The sequence below is a fragment of the Ochotona curzoniae genome, unplaced genomic scaffold, assembly GCF_017591425.1.
Source record: "Ochotona curzoniae isolate NIBS_2020 unplaced genomic scaffold, NIBS_Ocur_1.0 scaffold_2453, whole genome shotgun sequence".
Classification (NCBI taxonomy): Eukaryota; Metazoa; Chordata; class Mammalia; order Lagomorpha; family Ochotonidae; genus Ochotona; species Ochotona curzoniae.
In genome coordinates, this window is record NW_024467094.1 from 7,272,439 (window position 1) to 7,289,660 (window position 17,222).

The 17,222-nt window shown below is 54.7% G+C and overlaps 1 protein-coding gene across 2 annotated transcripts; it reads right to left on the reverse strand.

Moving 5' to 3' along the window:
* Positions 1-1,785: 1,785 nt before the first annotated feature.
* On the reverse strand, positions 1,786-11,283 carry ALOX15B (arachidonate 15-lipoxygenase type B). 2 transcript variants are annotated; one of them, XM_041000892.1, is made up of 14 exons: positions 11,137-11,283; positions 10,816-11,038; positions 10,503-10,584; positions 5,574-5,696; positions 5,285-5,388; positions 4,355-4,527; positions 4,013-4,159; positions 3,732-3,935; positions 3,252-3,338; positions 2,996-3,165; positions 2,750-2,871; positions 2,563-2,663; positions 2,313-2,483; positions 1,786-1,965 (listed from the first exon to the last, which is right to left on the reverse strand). In XM_041000892.1, the coding sequence occupies exons 1-14, from the start codon at positions 11,281-11,283 to the stop codon at positions 1,786-1,788; spliced, it is 2,034 nt and encodes a 677-aa protein (XP_040856826.1). The 2 variants fall into 2 exon arrangements, with proteins under 2 accessions (XP_040856826.1, XP_040856827.1); XM_041000893.1 differs by lacking the exon at positions 3,252-3,338.
* Positions 11,284-17,222: the final 5,939 nt, after the last annotated feature.

Below are 17,222 nucleotides of genomic sequence, written 5' to 3' on the forward strand. Positions count from 1 at the left end.
GAGGAACCCCTGCCAGCCCTTAGGCCGTCCCCTGTCCTTCCGCTGCAGGCGGCCCTTCCCAAGCGAAGTCAGCTGTGCTGAGTCAAGAGGTTGGTGACCTGTAATCCTCTTGTCCCCTCTGCCAATCACAGGGATCCCAGCCCCCCTGCCTGACTCAATAGGTGCCCCTGCTACAAAGAGGTCCATAGGGGCCTTGTCTATTGATGTGGAAGGCGCAGCAGGAATGAGGGAGGAGCCGGAGGCAGAGGTGAGATGAGGCTGCCCTGTCTCCCCAGGCTCCTGGCCCACCCCGTGGAATTCTCCTCCCCGCCTTGAACACGGGGTGGACAGAGTTGAGGTCTCGGCCACATGGTGGCTACGAAGCAGATGACAGACCATCTTGTGTACCAAGTGCAATAGCCTCATACTGGCGGGAGCCAATCCTCAGCTGGGTCCCTGGGCAGAGGACGATGGGGCTGCCTGGACCAGGTGCCAGGGTGAGAGTGAGCTGGTTGGGGAGTGCAAGTGAGGGGCAGGCATCGGTGCGAGAAGTGCAGCTGGCCACACGTCTGCTGGTCCATGGAGCTGAAGCAGCTGTGTGATCGCGGGAAAGTGAATTCACCCCTCCGTGAGTCAGGTTTCTCTTGGGCCAGTGGATGATGATAACCTCTGAGAGTCAGTGACCTGAGGCCATGGTGTCCGCCCGGGGTCAGGGTCCCTTGTCTCAACCCCAGGCCACGTCGTGTGGGACTGAGAGAGGCCGAGTGAGGAGGGAGGGTGTGGAGCCACGTTGGGCTGTTAACACAAGGAAATTCTGCAAGTGCACAGGTCCGTGGGGTCAATTTTGACATCTATGTCATGGTATAGCCTGTTCTCTGACCCTGAGGATGGTTGCCTTTTTGAAAATATGCTGGAGGCCAGCTCCAGCCGAGTTCGGAGCTCGAGAAGGGTGTGTGGCATTGGCGAAAAGACACGGACATTGTCACTTGGTGCCCTCTTGTAACAGCCCAAGAAGAAGCTGTCCTTTTTATTAACTCGGACACAGCACACGCCTCTGCACAACTGTTTAATTGTTCTTTTTTTTTTAAAGACTTATTTATTTTTATTACAAAATCAGATATACAGAGAGGAGGAGAGAGAGAGGAAGATCTTCCGTCCGATAATTCACTTCCCAAGTGGCCGCAACAGCCGTTGCTGCGCCGATCCGAAGCTGGGAACCAGGAACCTCTTCTGGGTCTCCCACACTGGTGCAGGGTCCCAAGGCTTTGGGCCGTCCTCGACTGCTTTCCCAGGCCACAAGCAGGGAGCTGGATGGGAAGCAGGGTTTCCAAGACACGAACTGGTACCCACATGGGATTCCAGTGCATGCAAGGTGAGGACTCTAGCCGCTAGGCTACCGCACCAGGCCCAGACCCATTTCTTGTGTTGCTTTGAGCAGCCTCTTGGTGGATACTATGGAAGTGAGTGACCTTGGCCAGTGGCAGGCATTACGTGCTTGTCCTCATGTTATCCCCAAACACAAGATCAGTTAGACCCTGGTGGCAGGGCGGGTGGGAGGGGATGCCGTGCTGGCACTTGGCACCTGGAAGTCCTGTGGCATTCTGTCCCCGCTGGGTAGGTGAGGATTAAGGCTTCTGGGTTTCACTGGTGTGTCTGGTTTGGTTGAGGGGGCACTGAGTGTAACAGGGCCTGTTGGTCTGTCCCAGGTGAGGCACTTCAGGCCTGACTCTGGATGGAGTCCGCTCTGGCCAGGAGCCACGTGGCCCAACGTACACTGACCCCGCGGGGCAGTGCTCTTTAAGGGGCCTAGATGGAGACGCTGTTCTCGATGAGTGGAGGGTCCAGGTAGGCATAGGGCAGCGCCAGGCCCCGGTTCCGCTCCCTGATATCGCAGGAGATCTGGGCCAGGCGGCTCTGGAAGGCGGCGATGCTGCGCCGTGGGGCCTCCTCCGTGAAGTGCTCATCGGGGTACGTGCCCAAGGGCCTCTGGGGGACAATCACAAGGTTGGTTAAGAGGCTCTGACCCCTCACCCCCTATCCTGAAGCAGCCTTTGACCAAGACTTATTTCCACCCCTCCTGTAAGCACATCTCCCGCTCAGGGTTTCAGAAGAGCTGGCTCGCACATTGTCTCTGCAACCCACAAGCATTCCTGTGTCCTCTCTGACCGTGTGGCCCTCAGCATGGGCTGTCCTCCCCCAGGAAGGGCCTGTAGGGTGAAGGGACTTGTGGCAGTGCTGTATCTGGGTGACAAGGACACGCCCTCCCTTGCCTCAGTCTAGCAGGCCTGGCTCTCAACCCACCCTATCACCCCTCACCCCTGCCCCATCCTTACCCGGTCTCCGGGCTCCTTGCTCAGCAGCCAGAGAGCAATGATGATGTCACACGTGGCATTGACAGGTGGGAGGGTAGCTATGAAGCCCTCTGGCCTGGCCTGGCCTTTGCACGTGGGTGGGGGCAGCTGCATGCTGGCCGGCAGGTTGGGCATCCAAGCACAGGAATCAAACTGAAGACAGAAGGGAGAGTGGTGAATGAGGTGCGGGGAGCCGGCGCCCCACCTCCCGTCACCGCCACGCCTTCCTCACCTGCCCTGCGCTGACAGCCGAGTGCTTGGCTGAGCAGGTGAATATCACCATGGTAACATACTGCACCAGGGCTTCCCGGGTCTCCAGCGAGGAGGGGAAACCTGCTGGAGGACATGGGGGAGGGGCTGGGGCTGCTGCGGTCCCAACAGAGTCGCACTGACAGGCCCGAGGACTCAGGTCCCTGTACCTGAGCTCTCCCGCGATAGGAAGCCTTCGGAGAAGATCTCCCTCACCCATGCCTGGAGCTCACTGTCCTTCCAAACAGACTCATCACTCGGGTAGTAGATGCTGACCATTTCTGAGACGAAGCTGCAAGGTGCGGCTGGGCTCAGTCCTTGCCACCATCCCTGCCCATGCCCAGCCCTCCTCCTCTCCCTCTCCTTCCCAGTCTTCCTGCCCAAGCCCCAGGCTCTCTGGGAGCGGACCGCCTCACCGCTCCACAGCCTCCCAAATCCGCAGGCCATCATCCCTGTAATAGTAGCCGGGGATGTCTTCAACCCCTCGGGACTGGATGTCTTGGGGCAGACACAAGGTGGCGTAGTTGAGCTGTTCCATGTTCCTCTGTATCAGCTCTGAGAAGCCCCTAATGCCCAGGCCTGTGGACTGAGGGATGAGACGTGCCCCATCCAGGGACAGGAAGTAAGTACTTGTGAGGATGAGGTCGCTCCCATGCCGTGGCACCCCCTTACCTTGTCCACCACCTGCCCCGGAGCAATGAGCAGCTGGCGGGCCAGCGTGTTGATGTGCAGGGTGTACCGCATGTGTGGTATCAGCAGCTGCGATGGGTGGGGGTGGCAGGAGACAGCGGTGTTGGGGAGGGAGGTGGCCCAGAACCTCCCTCACACACACACACACAAATAGGCCCCATTTTTTTCACTGGACAAGCAATAGGGTGGGGTGGGGAGCTGGGTTCCACCAGCTCTGGTGTGGGAGGGGGCGCCCCTGTGTGAGCATCAGGTCATTTCGTGAAAGGAGGGGCTGATTCGTATGAGAGCAGGACCCTTTCAGCTCAGACTTCTGGGATCTCCTAAGCTTTTGGAGTTGGGGGCAACGGACATTCAGAAATCCCACCCTTTGCCTAACAGAGGATGCCTCAGCTCCCCAGGAATAATGGAAGGTTGAGCGAGGAGATGCATGGGGTACGGAGTGTCCTGTGTGGAGCTGCTGACCTTGGAGAGTGGGTGGCAGTGGGGCAGCTGGCGCAGCATGGCCAGCGTGAAGACCTCGGGCAGCAGGTGTGCGTGCAACAGGTGTGTGAGGGCCTCGTGCACAGAGAACTCAGCATTGCGCACCCACGTCTTGGCCAACAGCCAGTCCCATTTGTCGTCGCTAGGCAGGAAGATGGGGCTGTCAGGCCCAGGGGTTTGGCTGAGCTGAGGGGAGGAAGTGGCTATGAGTGGCCGTCAATCAAGGACTCAGAGGGCCCCTCCCCGCCCCATCCCCCTGAGACCTGGATGGCAAGTGGCACCAGGGGTCCGTGGCCTGGGCGCTGGTACAGCAGGGTGAGGGGGGCTGCAGAGAACTGGGGCCTTCCATTGATGACATTGGTAGGGATGCCAGAGAGAATGCCATGGTCCACCAAGAACAGGGAGCCCCTCTGTAGGAGATGAGAAGGGAGTTGGGGACTTCGTCAAGTGGGGCGAGGGGCACGCAAGCAGTAGCAGGGAGAGGAGCGTGTTTGGGAGAGCACACACCGGGAGACCCTAACAACTGTGCATGTTCCCCTCCCATAGGAGGCAGGCCTCCTGCCCATGCCTGATCCGGGATGCCACGTCCCTTCCCCATCCCCCACCTTCAGCTCAGCCTGCAGGCTGGTCCCTGGGCCCAGCACGGGAGCCACCATAGCATCAGTGACCGGGAAGTTGCTCGGGAGGTGGCGACAGCGGTGGATCAGGACAGGGTTGATGCCATTCAAGAACTGGGAGGCGAAGAAGGCATCTTCCTGCCAGTGCTCACACGCGTACTCTGCAGGGAGAGATGCGGGGCGGGCAGTGGGGAGGGATGGGGACCGGTCACCCTGCACTCCCATACCACCAGCAGCAGCTCCCAGGGGGCTCCTCCTGGCTGCACGGTGACTTCTACCTGGGCTCTCCCTTTCTTAGGCTTCAGTCACTACCCCGTCCCCAGCCCATGGAGCACCTGCCATCCTTCTCCTCCTTGAGTCAACAGCCTCAAATTCAGCATTTCAGCCAGCACATGGAGGCTCTGCCCTGGCCCTCTCCCCTGCCCACCACCCCATGGTAGTAGGCAGCACCCCTCTCCCCTTCCCATCAAGCCCTGTGAATCCTGTCCTCCGGTACATCTTGATCCGCCTGCCCACTGTGTACTGCCCACTGCCTCACCAGGCCACCACCTCATGACTCATGGTCTTGTTTCTGCTCCTGCCATCAATGTCTACCCACTCCCAGAGCACTCCTTGGCTGGCCAGCAGTCAGTAGCCTCACACTGCCCCGGGACCATCTCCAGTTCTACTGTGACTCACCCCGCCCTGCATGACCATGCCTGGTTTCCTCCCTTAGGCCACAGCAGGTCGTGGACGGACATTCCCTCTGCTGCGCCCCTGAGCACAAGGACTGGGTCCCCAGCCCCACCCAAGCATGGAGCTGGGGAGGTCAGGGGTCCCTCTGTAGGGAGGTCTGGACCAGCAAGGGTGCGGTGTTTGCAGGGGCCCCCTGGCACTGTGGTCCTAGCAAGCGACCAAGACCCAGACCACGCCCCTCACCAACGGCCGGTGTCTTGCGGAAATTGAAGATCCTCTTCATCTCCCTCAGACTCCTCCAGAGCCCCTTGCGGTCCAGCAACCCCTTGATCTTCAGCTCTGCACGCCTGTGTGGGGGCGGGCGAAGGAGTAGGATGCTAGAATGCCGGGATGGGGGACCCTGCCCCATCAGCCAGCCTGCAGTTCCCCGGGGTTCTTGATCAGTTCTAGCTGAGGGGTGGGGAAGTGGTGGGTAACAGGAGTCCAGGGAGGGCTGGCCTTCCAGAGGAGGAATGCAGAAAGGCTTGCTCACACAGAGTTGAGGTTGAGGTAGAAGGTGGCACTCTTGGCGGCAGAGTATTTGAGGTTGAGGTCCAGGTCTTTCACTGTCTCTTCATCAAGGCAGCGGGGCCAGCCAGGGGCATAAGTCTTCCAGCTGAAAAGCAGAGCGGCAAAAGGGGTTTCTCAGGGTGCCCCTTGCCTGGGCCAGAGGGAGCGGCAGACCCCCTGGGAGCCAGGACCACCCCTGGGTTGGGCTGCTGGGGCAGCAGACCTGGTCTCCCAGGCTGCCTTCTTTCCCAGGTTAAGGTTGATCGACCCAGGGGAGCACCTTACCAGGGCTGAGCCAATCAGAAGCCTTCCCAGAGCATCTGCCCTGGGACCTGAGTCAGACCTGGATCATCTGAGTGATAGTGTAAACATCAGGCAGATTGGCTAAGGTCACTCTCTGCCAGGCAGAGGGGGCCCTCAGAGAGAGAGAGGAAGCTGGAGAGAATCGCTTGTGTCTGCCTGTGACATGGGCACCACCTCCTGCCCACACTCCTGTCCGTGGCTCTGGGTCCTGCTGATAAATTCCACCCCCTGATTTTTCCTAGCTGCACCTGGGGTTAGCTCTAGCCGTTCCCATAGTGCAGCTTGCCCAGCACAGGCTGGTTTGAAGTTAAGGGATTTTTAGAGTTTCTGGGACCCTCACTCTCCACAGCTTGGGGGCGGGGGGAGAGCTGCAGCAATTTAGTTGGCTGTGGCCTAGGGCTTTGCTGAAAGCCTTTAGGAAGTCAGCTCCACAACCAAAGACCTCCGGGTAAAATAGCAAAACCATTCGCCCAGCCAACTCACTTACGCATTGGGTCAACAGCTGCTTTAGGGTACGAGCATTCAACGTCAAAGAACAACGTGCACTTCAAGGACACTGCCACAGGGGGGCAGACAAACCCTACTTCTCAAACATGCCGGCGGCTGCTGTGGTTTCCAACCCACCTAGTAAATTCCAAGAAGATGAAGGGTGGGCCTATGAGCGGGCCTTTCCACCAAGCCCCCAGAATCTGATACCTCACTCTAAATACAGAGGGCCTGGATAGGAAAGAGTTAACTGTTACAAGAGGAGCAGGACCAGCATGATGGTATAGCAGGCTAATCTTCTACCTGCATGCTGGCATCCCATATGGGTACCAGTTCATGTCCTGGCTGCTCCACTTCCAATCCAGCTCCTTGCTAATGGCCTAGGAAGGCAGCAGACGATGGCCCAACGTTTTGGGACCCTGCACCCACATTGAAGACCCAAAAGACGCTTCTGGCTCCTGGCTTTGAATTGTCTCAGCTCTAGCAGTTGTGGCCACTTGGGGAGTGAAGCAGCGGGAGGAAGATCTCTCTCTCAAATAAATCTTACCCTTACCCCTCCTTTTTTTTTTTTCAAATTGAATTAAGATCTGAAACAAAGTTATATTAATGATTTCAAAATGTATAGACAGATAGGGTCAAGTGCTCACGTTTTTATATTGCTTACAAAGACATGACTCTCTTCATGGGCTTTGCCTGATCTCACAGGAAAAACACTGCCAGAACATGCCTATGACCACAGATCTCTTGTTCAGGACACTGAAGATTTAGGGACTGAGCACCCCCAGAGGTTCCATCCTAAAACCTGCCTCTGGGGTCCCCTTTATCGGAGACCAGGATGAAGCCAAGCAAATTAGGCAACAGGAGACCTATTAATGTGGCTTTATGCAGTGGTCTGCTCTCAAGGAGACCCGACACGGCCAGTCCACCGCCAAGCAGAACCTTTGACCATGTGGGGAGCCAGGGAATCAGACCCACAGCTGCCCGCAACAGAGGGACGGCTTCCAAAGAACCCCATCAGCTCTGCCAAGAGCCAGGCCACTGGAAACTCAACTCCCCTGGAGGTCGAAAGGCTCCTGGGTCGGAACCACAGACCCTATGGGCCTCAAGCTGAAATAGCGCTTTGTTCTGCCCAGCTTCTGTAACAACAGATGCTACGGAGGGCATAGCCTAGACTCAGTGACACTGCAGGTAAAACTGTCCATTTCCATCTAGACATTCCACCTGTTCTGTACTAGCCTCCTATTCTGACCAGTTCACCTCCCAGTCTGCCCAGGTAGTGGGAGACAGTGAGGTGCCTCCTCGCAAGGAGTCACGCCTCCCTTATGTCTCTTCTTCATGTGAAGAGATAGGCACCCCTGGGTCTCACATCCACCTGGCCAGGCCTCAGCCCCCACTTACTTATCACCCCCTCCTGTCAATCTTTTGGAAGCCACAGTATGTTTAATCTGCTTGTTAGATCTGGTTGCTTCAGACTGGAAGCAATGGAGTTCTGGAATGTCATGCATATAAAACCACAGATGGAAGCTGTTCCAGCTAGCCAGCACTGTGGCCCCCCTGGACATACCACATTCTGCTGGGGCACCGGCGTGACCACAAGCCCCTACTCAACTCAGGAAAGCCAGGAGAGTTGCTCTAACCCCTGACAGCAGCCAGGGTCCCCATAAGCAGAAGGAAGGAATGGGGGAGCCCGGGATTAGAACAGGCCAGAATAACTCCACCCCACAGCTCCTTGGCAGCGCAACAGATAAATCAACAGTGTTTTTGTTTTTTCTGCTACAACCAGGCTCACGTCTGTCTTCCCACTAAGTGAACAACCTGTATCTAGCCTTCCTTACTTCCTCCTTTTCTCCTACACTCTAGACCGAGCTATTTCTCCATCCCTCTAACTACCCTGTCAAGAGATCTTTGTGCCGCTTTTGTATCTCTCTGGGTGAAAAGTGCTGTTTTTAAGTCAATAAAGAAGCTGTGACAAGAGAAGGAATTGATGGGTGGCATCATGGTTTAGCAACTTAAGCCTCTGTCTGTGGCACTGGCATCCAGTGACATCAGTCTGAGTTGTAGCTACTCCACTTAAGGGTGTGGGAAAGCAGCAGAGGATGGCCCAAGTGCTGGGCCACTGTACCTAAGTGTGAGACCTGGAAGAAGCTCCTGACTCCTGACTTCAGATAGGCTAAGCTCTAGCCATTGCAGCCACCTGGGGAGTGAGCCAGTGGATGGAAGATTCTCTGTCCCTGTGCCTTTCCAAAAAAAATAATAATAAAGAAACCATATACATACATAGGTATGTGTATCTATCTATCTATAGATATATATGACAGAAGGGATTGCACACATACAATATGTTCATGAAATCTATTGCCAAAATAACCCTGCCTCATTTTGGCCATTTTTTCCATGATGGGCAATGTCTCCATCATCTCCTCTGTCCTCATAATCACATTGCTTTTATTCCTATCATGTCTCACGAGAGAATTTCAAAAGTCTTTATAGCAATGAATCACTCTCTACTCCGAGCCATCCCACAGGAACAAACCCAGACTACCCTGCTTCTCCAGTGAGTCCATCCAGAGTATAGCGCAGCCGGAAAGAACCCTGGGCTCCATTCTATTATCTGTACCCAGAGTTAGGAATGATGGGCACAAGCCACCAGTCTGGTTCTACAGGCTTTAAACTCCCACAGTAAAACAGGGGCAGCCCCCTTCAGGGACTCTTCCTGCACTTCAAAAGACCAGCCTATGTGGGGGGGGGGGGAAGACCCGTTTTCTGATTTACAACTCATTCTCTGCCTTTCCTCTCAACCATCCAGAGAGCCAAGCGTGCCAAGGTTGGAGTGCCCAGTCCACACCCACTTCCTCACTTCTCCAAACTCCCTCACCACTGTGAACCCCAAGACCCTCAAACTACAAAAGGCTCAGCCTGTGCAAAGATGCGCCCCTCCTGCCTGCCTGCAGGCCAACTGGCCACCCTCTGAACATGTATTAATCTTTAATAAATGTGACTAAGCTATGACTTCATACCCAATTCCTCTGTCCCGCGCCTCTTTTCCAACATTTGGTGCCCTGTTTTAGTCACTTTCTTAACAGGCTCGGCTGCTGCCTAGCTGTATTCTGCATCGTTTTCTCCTTTGCACTGCCTAATAACCCAAACAAGATAGGTTTCTTCTTGCAAAGGGAAATCAAGAACTAGGAGGGGGTGGGGAGTTAGAGTGAGGGATTTGACAGTGGTTAAGGTAGCAACACCCTATATTGGAGTGTCTAGCTTGGAGTGCCTAGGTTTGAGTTCCAATCCCATATCATTCCAGCATCCTGCTAATAATGCACAGTCTGGGAGGCGGCAGGAAAAGCACAGGTACTTGAGTCCCTGCAACCCACGTGAGAGACCTGCATTGAGTTTCCTGGCTTCAGTCCCAGCCAGTGCCATTGTAGGCATCTGGGAAGCAAATGAGTGGGTGGGATCTATTGTCTTTCTACCTCTCTCTATATATAATATACATATTAAAGGAAAGGATTGCTCAGATGAATGCCTTGCCCAAGACCTCACAGAGCGCTAAGGCCCAGGCTGGCCTGGGTCTCCATGATTTCCAGTGCGGCTCCCCTTCCCATCCTGGGGGCTGTGGCTGGCAGACTCAGTTCCAAGGTTTTCTGGGGTGGGTGAAGCTCATGACACATGTAGAATCACCAGAAATTAAGCAGCCTGGGTCTGCCCGGATGCAGAACAAAAAACCCAGGGCAAAGGAAGAGGTCTCTTTGTGGACTGGTGACCCTGGAAGGTGAATTCCAGCGGCTGGGCAGGGATGGACACAGCCAGCAGCTGTGCCAAACAGACACCCCAGGGCAAGGAAGACACCAGCCAGGGTCAAGCAACTTAGAAGGATTTTCAAACTTCAGTAGCACCAGGGTTAATGACTGTGCTCCTCCCCCATCCAGTAGCTCGCAGGGGCCTGAAATTTGCATTCCTAAGGACACCTGAGTATGACGGTGCTGGCTGTTGCTGCCTCACCCAGGGACACACTTCAACAGCGTGGACCCTTCAGGATCTCCAGTCTGTGCCATCCCCTGCCACCCCATCCGGCCCTGCCCCATCCACTGGCTTCCCCTGCCCCCACGTGCAGCCCTCTTCTCACCTGTACAGCTGGCGCCGGGCCTGCAGCTCCTCCTGGCGCTGCTGCTGGAGCGCTGGGTGCTGGTCAGCCCAGGAGACCTTGGCTGCCAGAGGAGCGAGATGGGTAAAAGCCGTTCTCCAGCTCCCCACCCACACTGTGCTCCTACGGCCTCCTCCTCCCTACTCCTCCCCCCACCTCCACCCGTCCCCGTCCCCGTCCTCTCCTCTGCCCCCAGCCCCTTGGCCGCCCCCAGCTAACTTCTTTCTTCTCCGTGATCTTCCTCCCCGCGCCCTCCCGCATACCAGCCCCAGCCCCCTCCCCGCTCCTTCCTTACCTGCCCCTTCCCGTAGCACCAGGCTCCGGGGTCCCTCCAGCCACTGGTAACAGGGGAAGCGCAGTGGGGCGCCCCGGGGCGGCGTGAGCTGTATCCAGCGACAGAACCAGGCGTCTGCAGCAGGGAGGCCGAGCGCGCGGGGCAGCTCAGGGGGCGCCAGGTGCACGCGCAACAGCAAAACTGGGCCCAGGTCCTGGGGCAGTGTCACCTCGAAGTCTTCCTCCTGCAGGCAGGATCAGCTTGTGGGGAGGGCCGTCTCCCCTCCCCCGCCCCTGCCTAGTCCTCCATCCCCGCCTCTGCCCACCGCCACCGCACACTAACCGCTCCAGCGGCGAACTCCTTGCCAAAGTGGTCCAGACGCATTCGAGGGCTCTCTCCCAGGGTCCCCACGATGCTGATAGACACGCTGTCCCACGTGCCTGCCCCGAAGGCCTTGCCTGTGGACACCCTCACTCCGAACTTGGCCATGCTGTGAGCCCGAATCTCCGCAGGGAGGGTGGCCGCAGCATCTTATGGTTCGCGCTGCGGGACACGCCCCGCCCCGCCCTGGAGCCAAGTCAGGCTGTTGGCACAGACCCTGCGCCGCTGGGGTGCAAGATGGGGCTACAAGGTCACAAAGGTTGTGGATGTGGAAAAAGAAGACCCGGAGGAGACGGCTGAACTGGGGTCAGCAGGGACTCGACATCCTCTGGAGGTTTGGGGAGCAAGACCTACCAGGGAGAGTTCTGGGCAGCATGCCAGGTTGGGAACCCCATGGACGAGGACTGGGAGGGGGGAGGAGGGAGGGGACACAGGAACCTCCTCCCCCTTGTTTATTTTCTCTTTGTTTTTTAAAGATTTACTTATTTATCTAAAAGGCAGAGTTACAGAGAGAGGGAGGGAAAGAGAATCTTCCATCCACTGGTCAATGCCCTAAATGTGCAGGAGGAAATGTCAAGAACCTCCTCTGAGTCTCTCACATGGGTGCAGGGACCCATCATCTGCTGCTTTCCCAAGCACCTTAATAGGGAGCAGGATGGAAAGTGGAGCAGCTGGGACTTGAACTGGTGCACATATGGGATGCTAGTGTCACCGGCAGAGGATTAGCCTACTATGCCACAGTGCCGGCCCCTTCTCTCTTCTTTAACCCTAAAACCTGTGCAGCATCACTTTAAAATTCCCACAGCTCTTCTTGGCCCAAGTGCATGGTTTTTTGTTTTCATTTAAGAACTTATTCTGAGACCCATCTCTGTGTGTTGCATGCTGTGAACACACAGACCCAGGGGAGACCTGGTGTTGGGTGTGATGGAGAGTAAAGTGTGAAGGAAGTGGATAAGAAGTCAGATGTTGCGCTGTGACCCCGAGTGCTCAGAAGAACACAGCTGATGGAGGGAGAAGAAGGCGGCTGCCTGGCAGAGGGAGTGGCACAAGGATTCAGTTGGCTATGCTTCCCCCTACAAATACCAGGATTCTATATGGGTGCTGGTTCATGTCCCGGCTGCTCCACTTCCCATCCTGCTCCTTGCTTGTGGCCTGAAAAAGCAGTGGAGAATGGCCTCAAGTCTTGGGACTCTGAACCCATGTGGGAGACTAGAGGAGGCTCCCAGCATTGGATTGGCTCAGCTCTGCCCGCTGAGGCCATTTGTTGGGGGACAGGGGCGGAGAGAGTCAGTGGATGGAAGATCTTTCTGTCTCTTCTCTGTAAATCTGATCTGCCTTTCCAATAAAAATAAATAAATCTTAAGAAAAAAAAAGAAAGAAAGAAAAAGAAGGCTGCCTGCCAGAGCTCAGGGAGAAGACCTAGGAGCTGGGGTCTCAGAATACAGCCATCTAGGGAAGGCTTGTGTGCAGGGGGAACTGTGCCAAAGCCCCCCGGTCAGGAGGCAGGTGGGTTGTTGAAGAACAGAAAGGCAGGAACGCACCGAGGGAGACAAATGTCAAGGGGAAAACGCTGATGTTGGTTTTTGGGGAAATGAGGGGTCTGGAGGCTCAAATCTGAAGATGTGAAGTTTATTATGCTCATTAACCAACCAACTAGCCAAGAGGAGAAGCCATCCATGGCCCAGAACTCAGGGCTGGAGGAGGCATGCTGGCAGGTGCATCTGAGTCACAGACTGAGCAAGAGAAGGGGAAGCGAGCTGCATGCCAAGGCATCCTGAGGTCTGGAATTTGGGTGAGGCAGGCAGAAGCCACAGAGGTACGTAGCAAAGGGTCAGATGTGTTCCAGGTGCCAAGAAGCTGGATGGAGGGAAGCGACCCCGGGGTCTGCTAACAAGATCTTAGGGTATGTGCCCCAATGGATGGACAACATAGGGAGGTCCAAGATGTTTCGATGCGAGTGACCAAGGTGGGTACAAGGCAGGGCCCCACCCCTAGCCTGGTGACCTTGCCCAAGCAGCTTGAGTGAGGCTAGACCTCCAGCTGCGTTTGCACATGTGCACACAGACACACACATGCGTATATGAACATGCAGGTCCCACCTTGAAGCACCCCCAGAGTCACCTGCCTCTCTGCAGGTGGTAGGCAGGTGTGATCACATGACAAGTTTTGGGGAAAATTATTTTTTTGAAAGGTAGAATTAGAGAATAAAGGGGACAAGTGTGGACTTGGTCCTTCAATGGCTGCAAGGGGCAGAGCCAGACCAGGCTGAAGTCAGGAGCTGGGACCTCCATTCAGGTCTCCTGTGTGGGTGCAGGGGCCCGAGGATCTGAGTCATCCTAGCCTGTGAGCAAGGAGCTGGATCAGAAGTGGAGCAACCGAGGATGCTGGTGCCACAAGCAGAGACTTGGCCTCCTTCTTACACCACCTCCTACACTGGCCCTAATCATTCTTGATAATTATCTCTCGCCTGCTCAAATTTTAGGTGTACCATGTGAATCATGGACAAGAACAATCTACATATGGAATATATATCTAGGATGCAATTGCATATATAGTTTGCATATGAATGCATGCTGAAGAGTTCTTTTGGTTGTTGCTCATGCTCGTAAAATACAGCAGTAACACACGTATCTGCGCACCCAAGTGCAATGAGTCTAGGAAAAGGTGGTGATGCTCTATTGCTTCTTGAAAAAAAAAAGATTTTTTGTTTTTATTCACTCGAAAAGCAGTGTCAAAGAGGGAGAAACAGAATGAGATCTTCCATCCACGGATTCACTCCTAAGATGGCAACCAGGGATGGGTCAGGCTGAAGCCAGGAGCCTGGAACTCTATCCAGGTGTGCCACTTGAGTGCAGGGACCCAAGCACTTGGACCTTCTGCTGCTGCTGCTTTCCCAGGTGTACTAGCAGGAAGCTGGAGCAGAAATGGGCCCTTCTGTAGGAGATGCCGGCATCCCAGGCAACAACTCACCCTGCTGCAACCCAGCCACAGTTCCTGCACGTTGTTTCTGATGGCAGTAGGAGCACACGCAGGATCTGCTCTTGCCCTCGGCTGAAGACGAGTCTGTGGCAACCGCTCTGTCTTCCGTGACTGTCACTCTCCCTGGCAGTGACATGATGCCCACATCAGAAAAGGCTATTGTTGCCCCTAGCTTGGGCAGGTCCCATGATGCAGGATTCTGGTATTAGAAGGTTCCCGACAAGGACATGGGTGAGGGTGGCCAGGGACCGGAAACTCAGTGGACACAGGTGACAGTGAGATGGCTGCCATGGCTCGTTCAGCTGTCACTTGTTCGGGAGCTTCAGGAACTCAGAGGAAAAACACCATGGCTTGGAAAACACACAAGCAAAGCTCAAACATTTTCATCTCAACCTATAAAAATGAACCTCCTTCTTAATCATCTTAAATTATATGTGTGAGCACAGGCTTTAAAATTGACAAGACCTGTGGATACTTGCACAAAAGGAAGTCAACTTTTTGGTATTAAAAAAAAAAAAAAGAAAAAAGATTCTTAAAAACCGAACCAGACACTTCAGTATTATTTGTCTTTAAGGTGAGATGCAACCTGGGGCCTGTGGTGGGTGTGGGATGGGAGGGAGGCCAGGCTGGGACGCTCTAGAGATTCTAGTATGTAAATTATACACACTCACTGTGGAGAACTTATTATAAGGAGGCAGGGCTGGGGCATAGCCAGACCCCAGAAAACCCCCAAGGCAGGGTCTGCGCTCTCCCTCTCTCTCTTATTCTTTCTCTCTCCTCTGCATACCCTCTTTTGTGCTCTCTCTGCCTCTTCCTCCCAATATTCAGTAGTTTGTCCTTCTACTTTCCCTAATGCAGGAGACAGACCAGTGTGGAAGTGTCCCCATTCCCATTCCAAGCACCTAGCCAAGGATTGACACTGACTCAGCAGCGGACAGGAACCCAGCTCTGGTTGTAGTCACTGAGCCGAGTGGGGTGGACACACATGAGATGCCAGGCTGGCTGTGTGGTCTTCAGATGAGCTGGGGGAAGTGGAACTTTCAGACATGGGAAGGAGATGGCGCCAAGGCAATAAAATGGCCCCCATGTGATTCCTCGGAGGTTTCTTGCAGGAGGTGTGCTTTATGCTAATCAGTGTACAACACACTTTCTGGCTTTGTCCCCAGCATCCTAAATCCTACTGTCAGCCAGTCTTGCTCCCAGGTGGCCCTGGTAGAGTGCCCTTTCATCAAGGCTGCAGAGCCACTCTGGACAAGGTCATGGGCGCACACTTTGGGACATCCACTAGCATGAGCCAGCCCTAGGTGAGCCCTGGCTCCTCTAGGATGTCGCATCACCAACACCAAGTCACCCACAACTCCAGTCGGCTCTAGTTGGTTTTGATATTAATTATAAGGATGAGGGGGCTGCAGGCTCATGTGGGCCTCTGATTAGAGTAGAGAGGGTCAGGGTTGGGGATTTCAAGGAAGTGAGATAAATGTTTTCATTTTTCCTCCTGTGTCCACAGTATGGAAAGAAAGCATATAAGAAACAAATAAAAGCAAAAAAAAAAAAAAAAAAAAAAAAAAGAACGCATATGTGTCCTTGCTGTCAGGGGCGTCAATGCCCAGGATGGCACAGTTGTTTGTTGTTGCCTTGGAGACCCCCATATGGGGAAGGATGTTCCAAGAGTGTCACTCGAGTGATCTTGATTGTTCTAAGATTGTGCTATTCGTTTCATTACACCAGAGGTGAGAAATTCTATCTGAGACCTGTTGGCTGTTCCCATCCACCTGTGTGTGCCCACAGGCCCAGGAGCTTGTCGTAGACTCGAGTCTCGAGTGTTGTTCAACCTGTCCTGCTTTCCATCTTTTGATGAGGTGCTTGGAATCCTCTGTTGACTTTAATGAGCTGCCTGTCGTGTGTGTGTGTGTGTGTGTGTGTATCTGGGAATATTCTCCATTCTTCTGCAAGAGTCAGCATCTAAGGTAGCCGAGTCCTGCAACATGTGCTCCAGGATTGAACGACACGTTCCCATCATTTTCCCTGAGATCATGCAACAAGCACAGTGGTCTCACTGGAAATCTCTCCTGGGAGGTCCTCAGCCCTTGCTCTCATGTGTGCCAGCTGGCAAAGGGCCAGGCTCAGCCCGTACCTGCAAGCAACCAACACACATACCTGTGGGTGCAGCTGTCTGGTCAGTCCTACCTTCCAACCCCAGCTCTCATGCAAACCTGTGGGTGTTGTAACCTAGTTGGGGTGGCCCCCAATGTCCCCTACCATGCCCACTTCTGGTTCTTGCCCACTCCTGGTCCGGCTCAGTCTACCCCAGCCCCAATACTTGTTGGCAGGACAGCAGTCTTTTCTTCTTACTAAAAAATCTGAGGACTCTGCCTCTTCTCACCCTTTCACAGAGGAAGTTGCCTGCTTGCTGCTGTCCACAGTTGTTGCCTCAGGGACTTGGTGTCATCAACTTTGCCTTTCAGTTCCTAGTGTAGAGCTTACGCCCTTGGGAAACATCTAGCACTGATTCTCATCTGTAACTATTGTGCGCGTGGGCTGTCACGAGGCCTGTCTGAACCTCAGTGCTGTCATCGGTAAAATGGAATCATAATGGGTGAGACGCACGAGGTTGCAGGAAGTACCAAGTGGTCTCTCTTGTTTGCTCAGGCAAAGTGCTTAGCGCAGCTTCTGGCTTGGAGTAAGCACCCAATAAAACAGTGCTCAGAAGGCAGACTCACCCCACAATTTACAGGAAGACAGAGACTGGCCCTGAGGAAAGTTCTGGATTCTGCAACACTCTGACTCACACAGCACCTACTCCTAAGCCAAACCTGCTGTAATCCTCTTACCAGGCCTTCCCCCCTGCTCTCCCAGGTAATCCCTGCTGTGCTTGACTCTGTCCCCACTGGCCACGGGGACCTTGGGTTCTGGTCACACTGGCAGCGTCTCTTAGCACTGGCTCTCCAAGCAGTGCATTCAGGGACAGTCACTCTCCCTGCAGCACCTCTGCCCTTGCTGCTTGCTTTCTGGTTCCTATAGGAAGGTCTGTGATGTCCAGGCAGGAGGCCCAGACTCCTGGCAGGCCC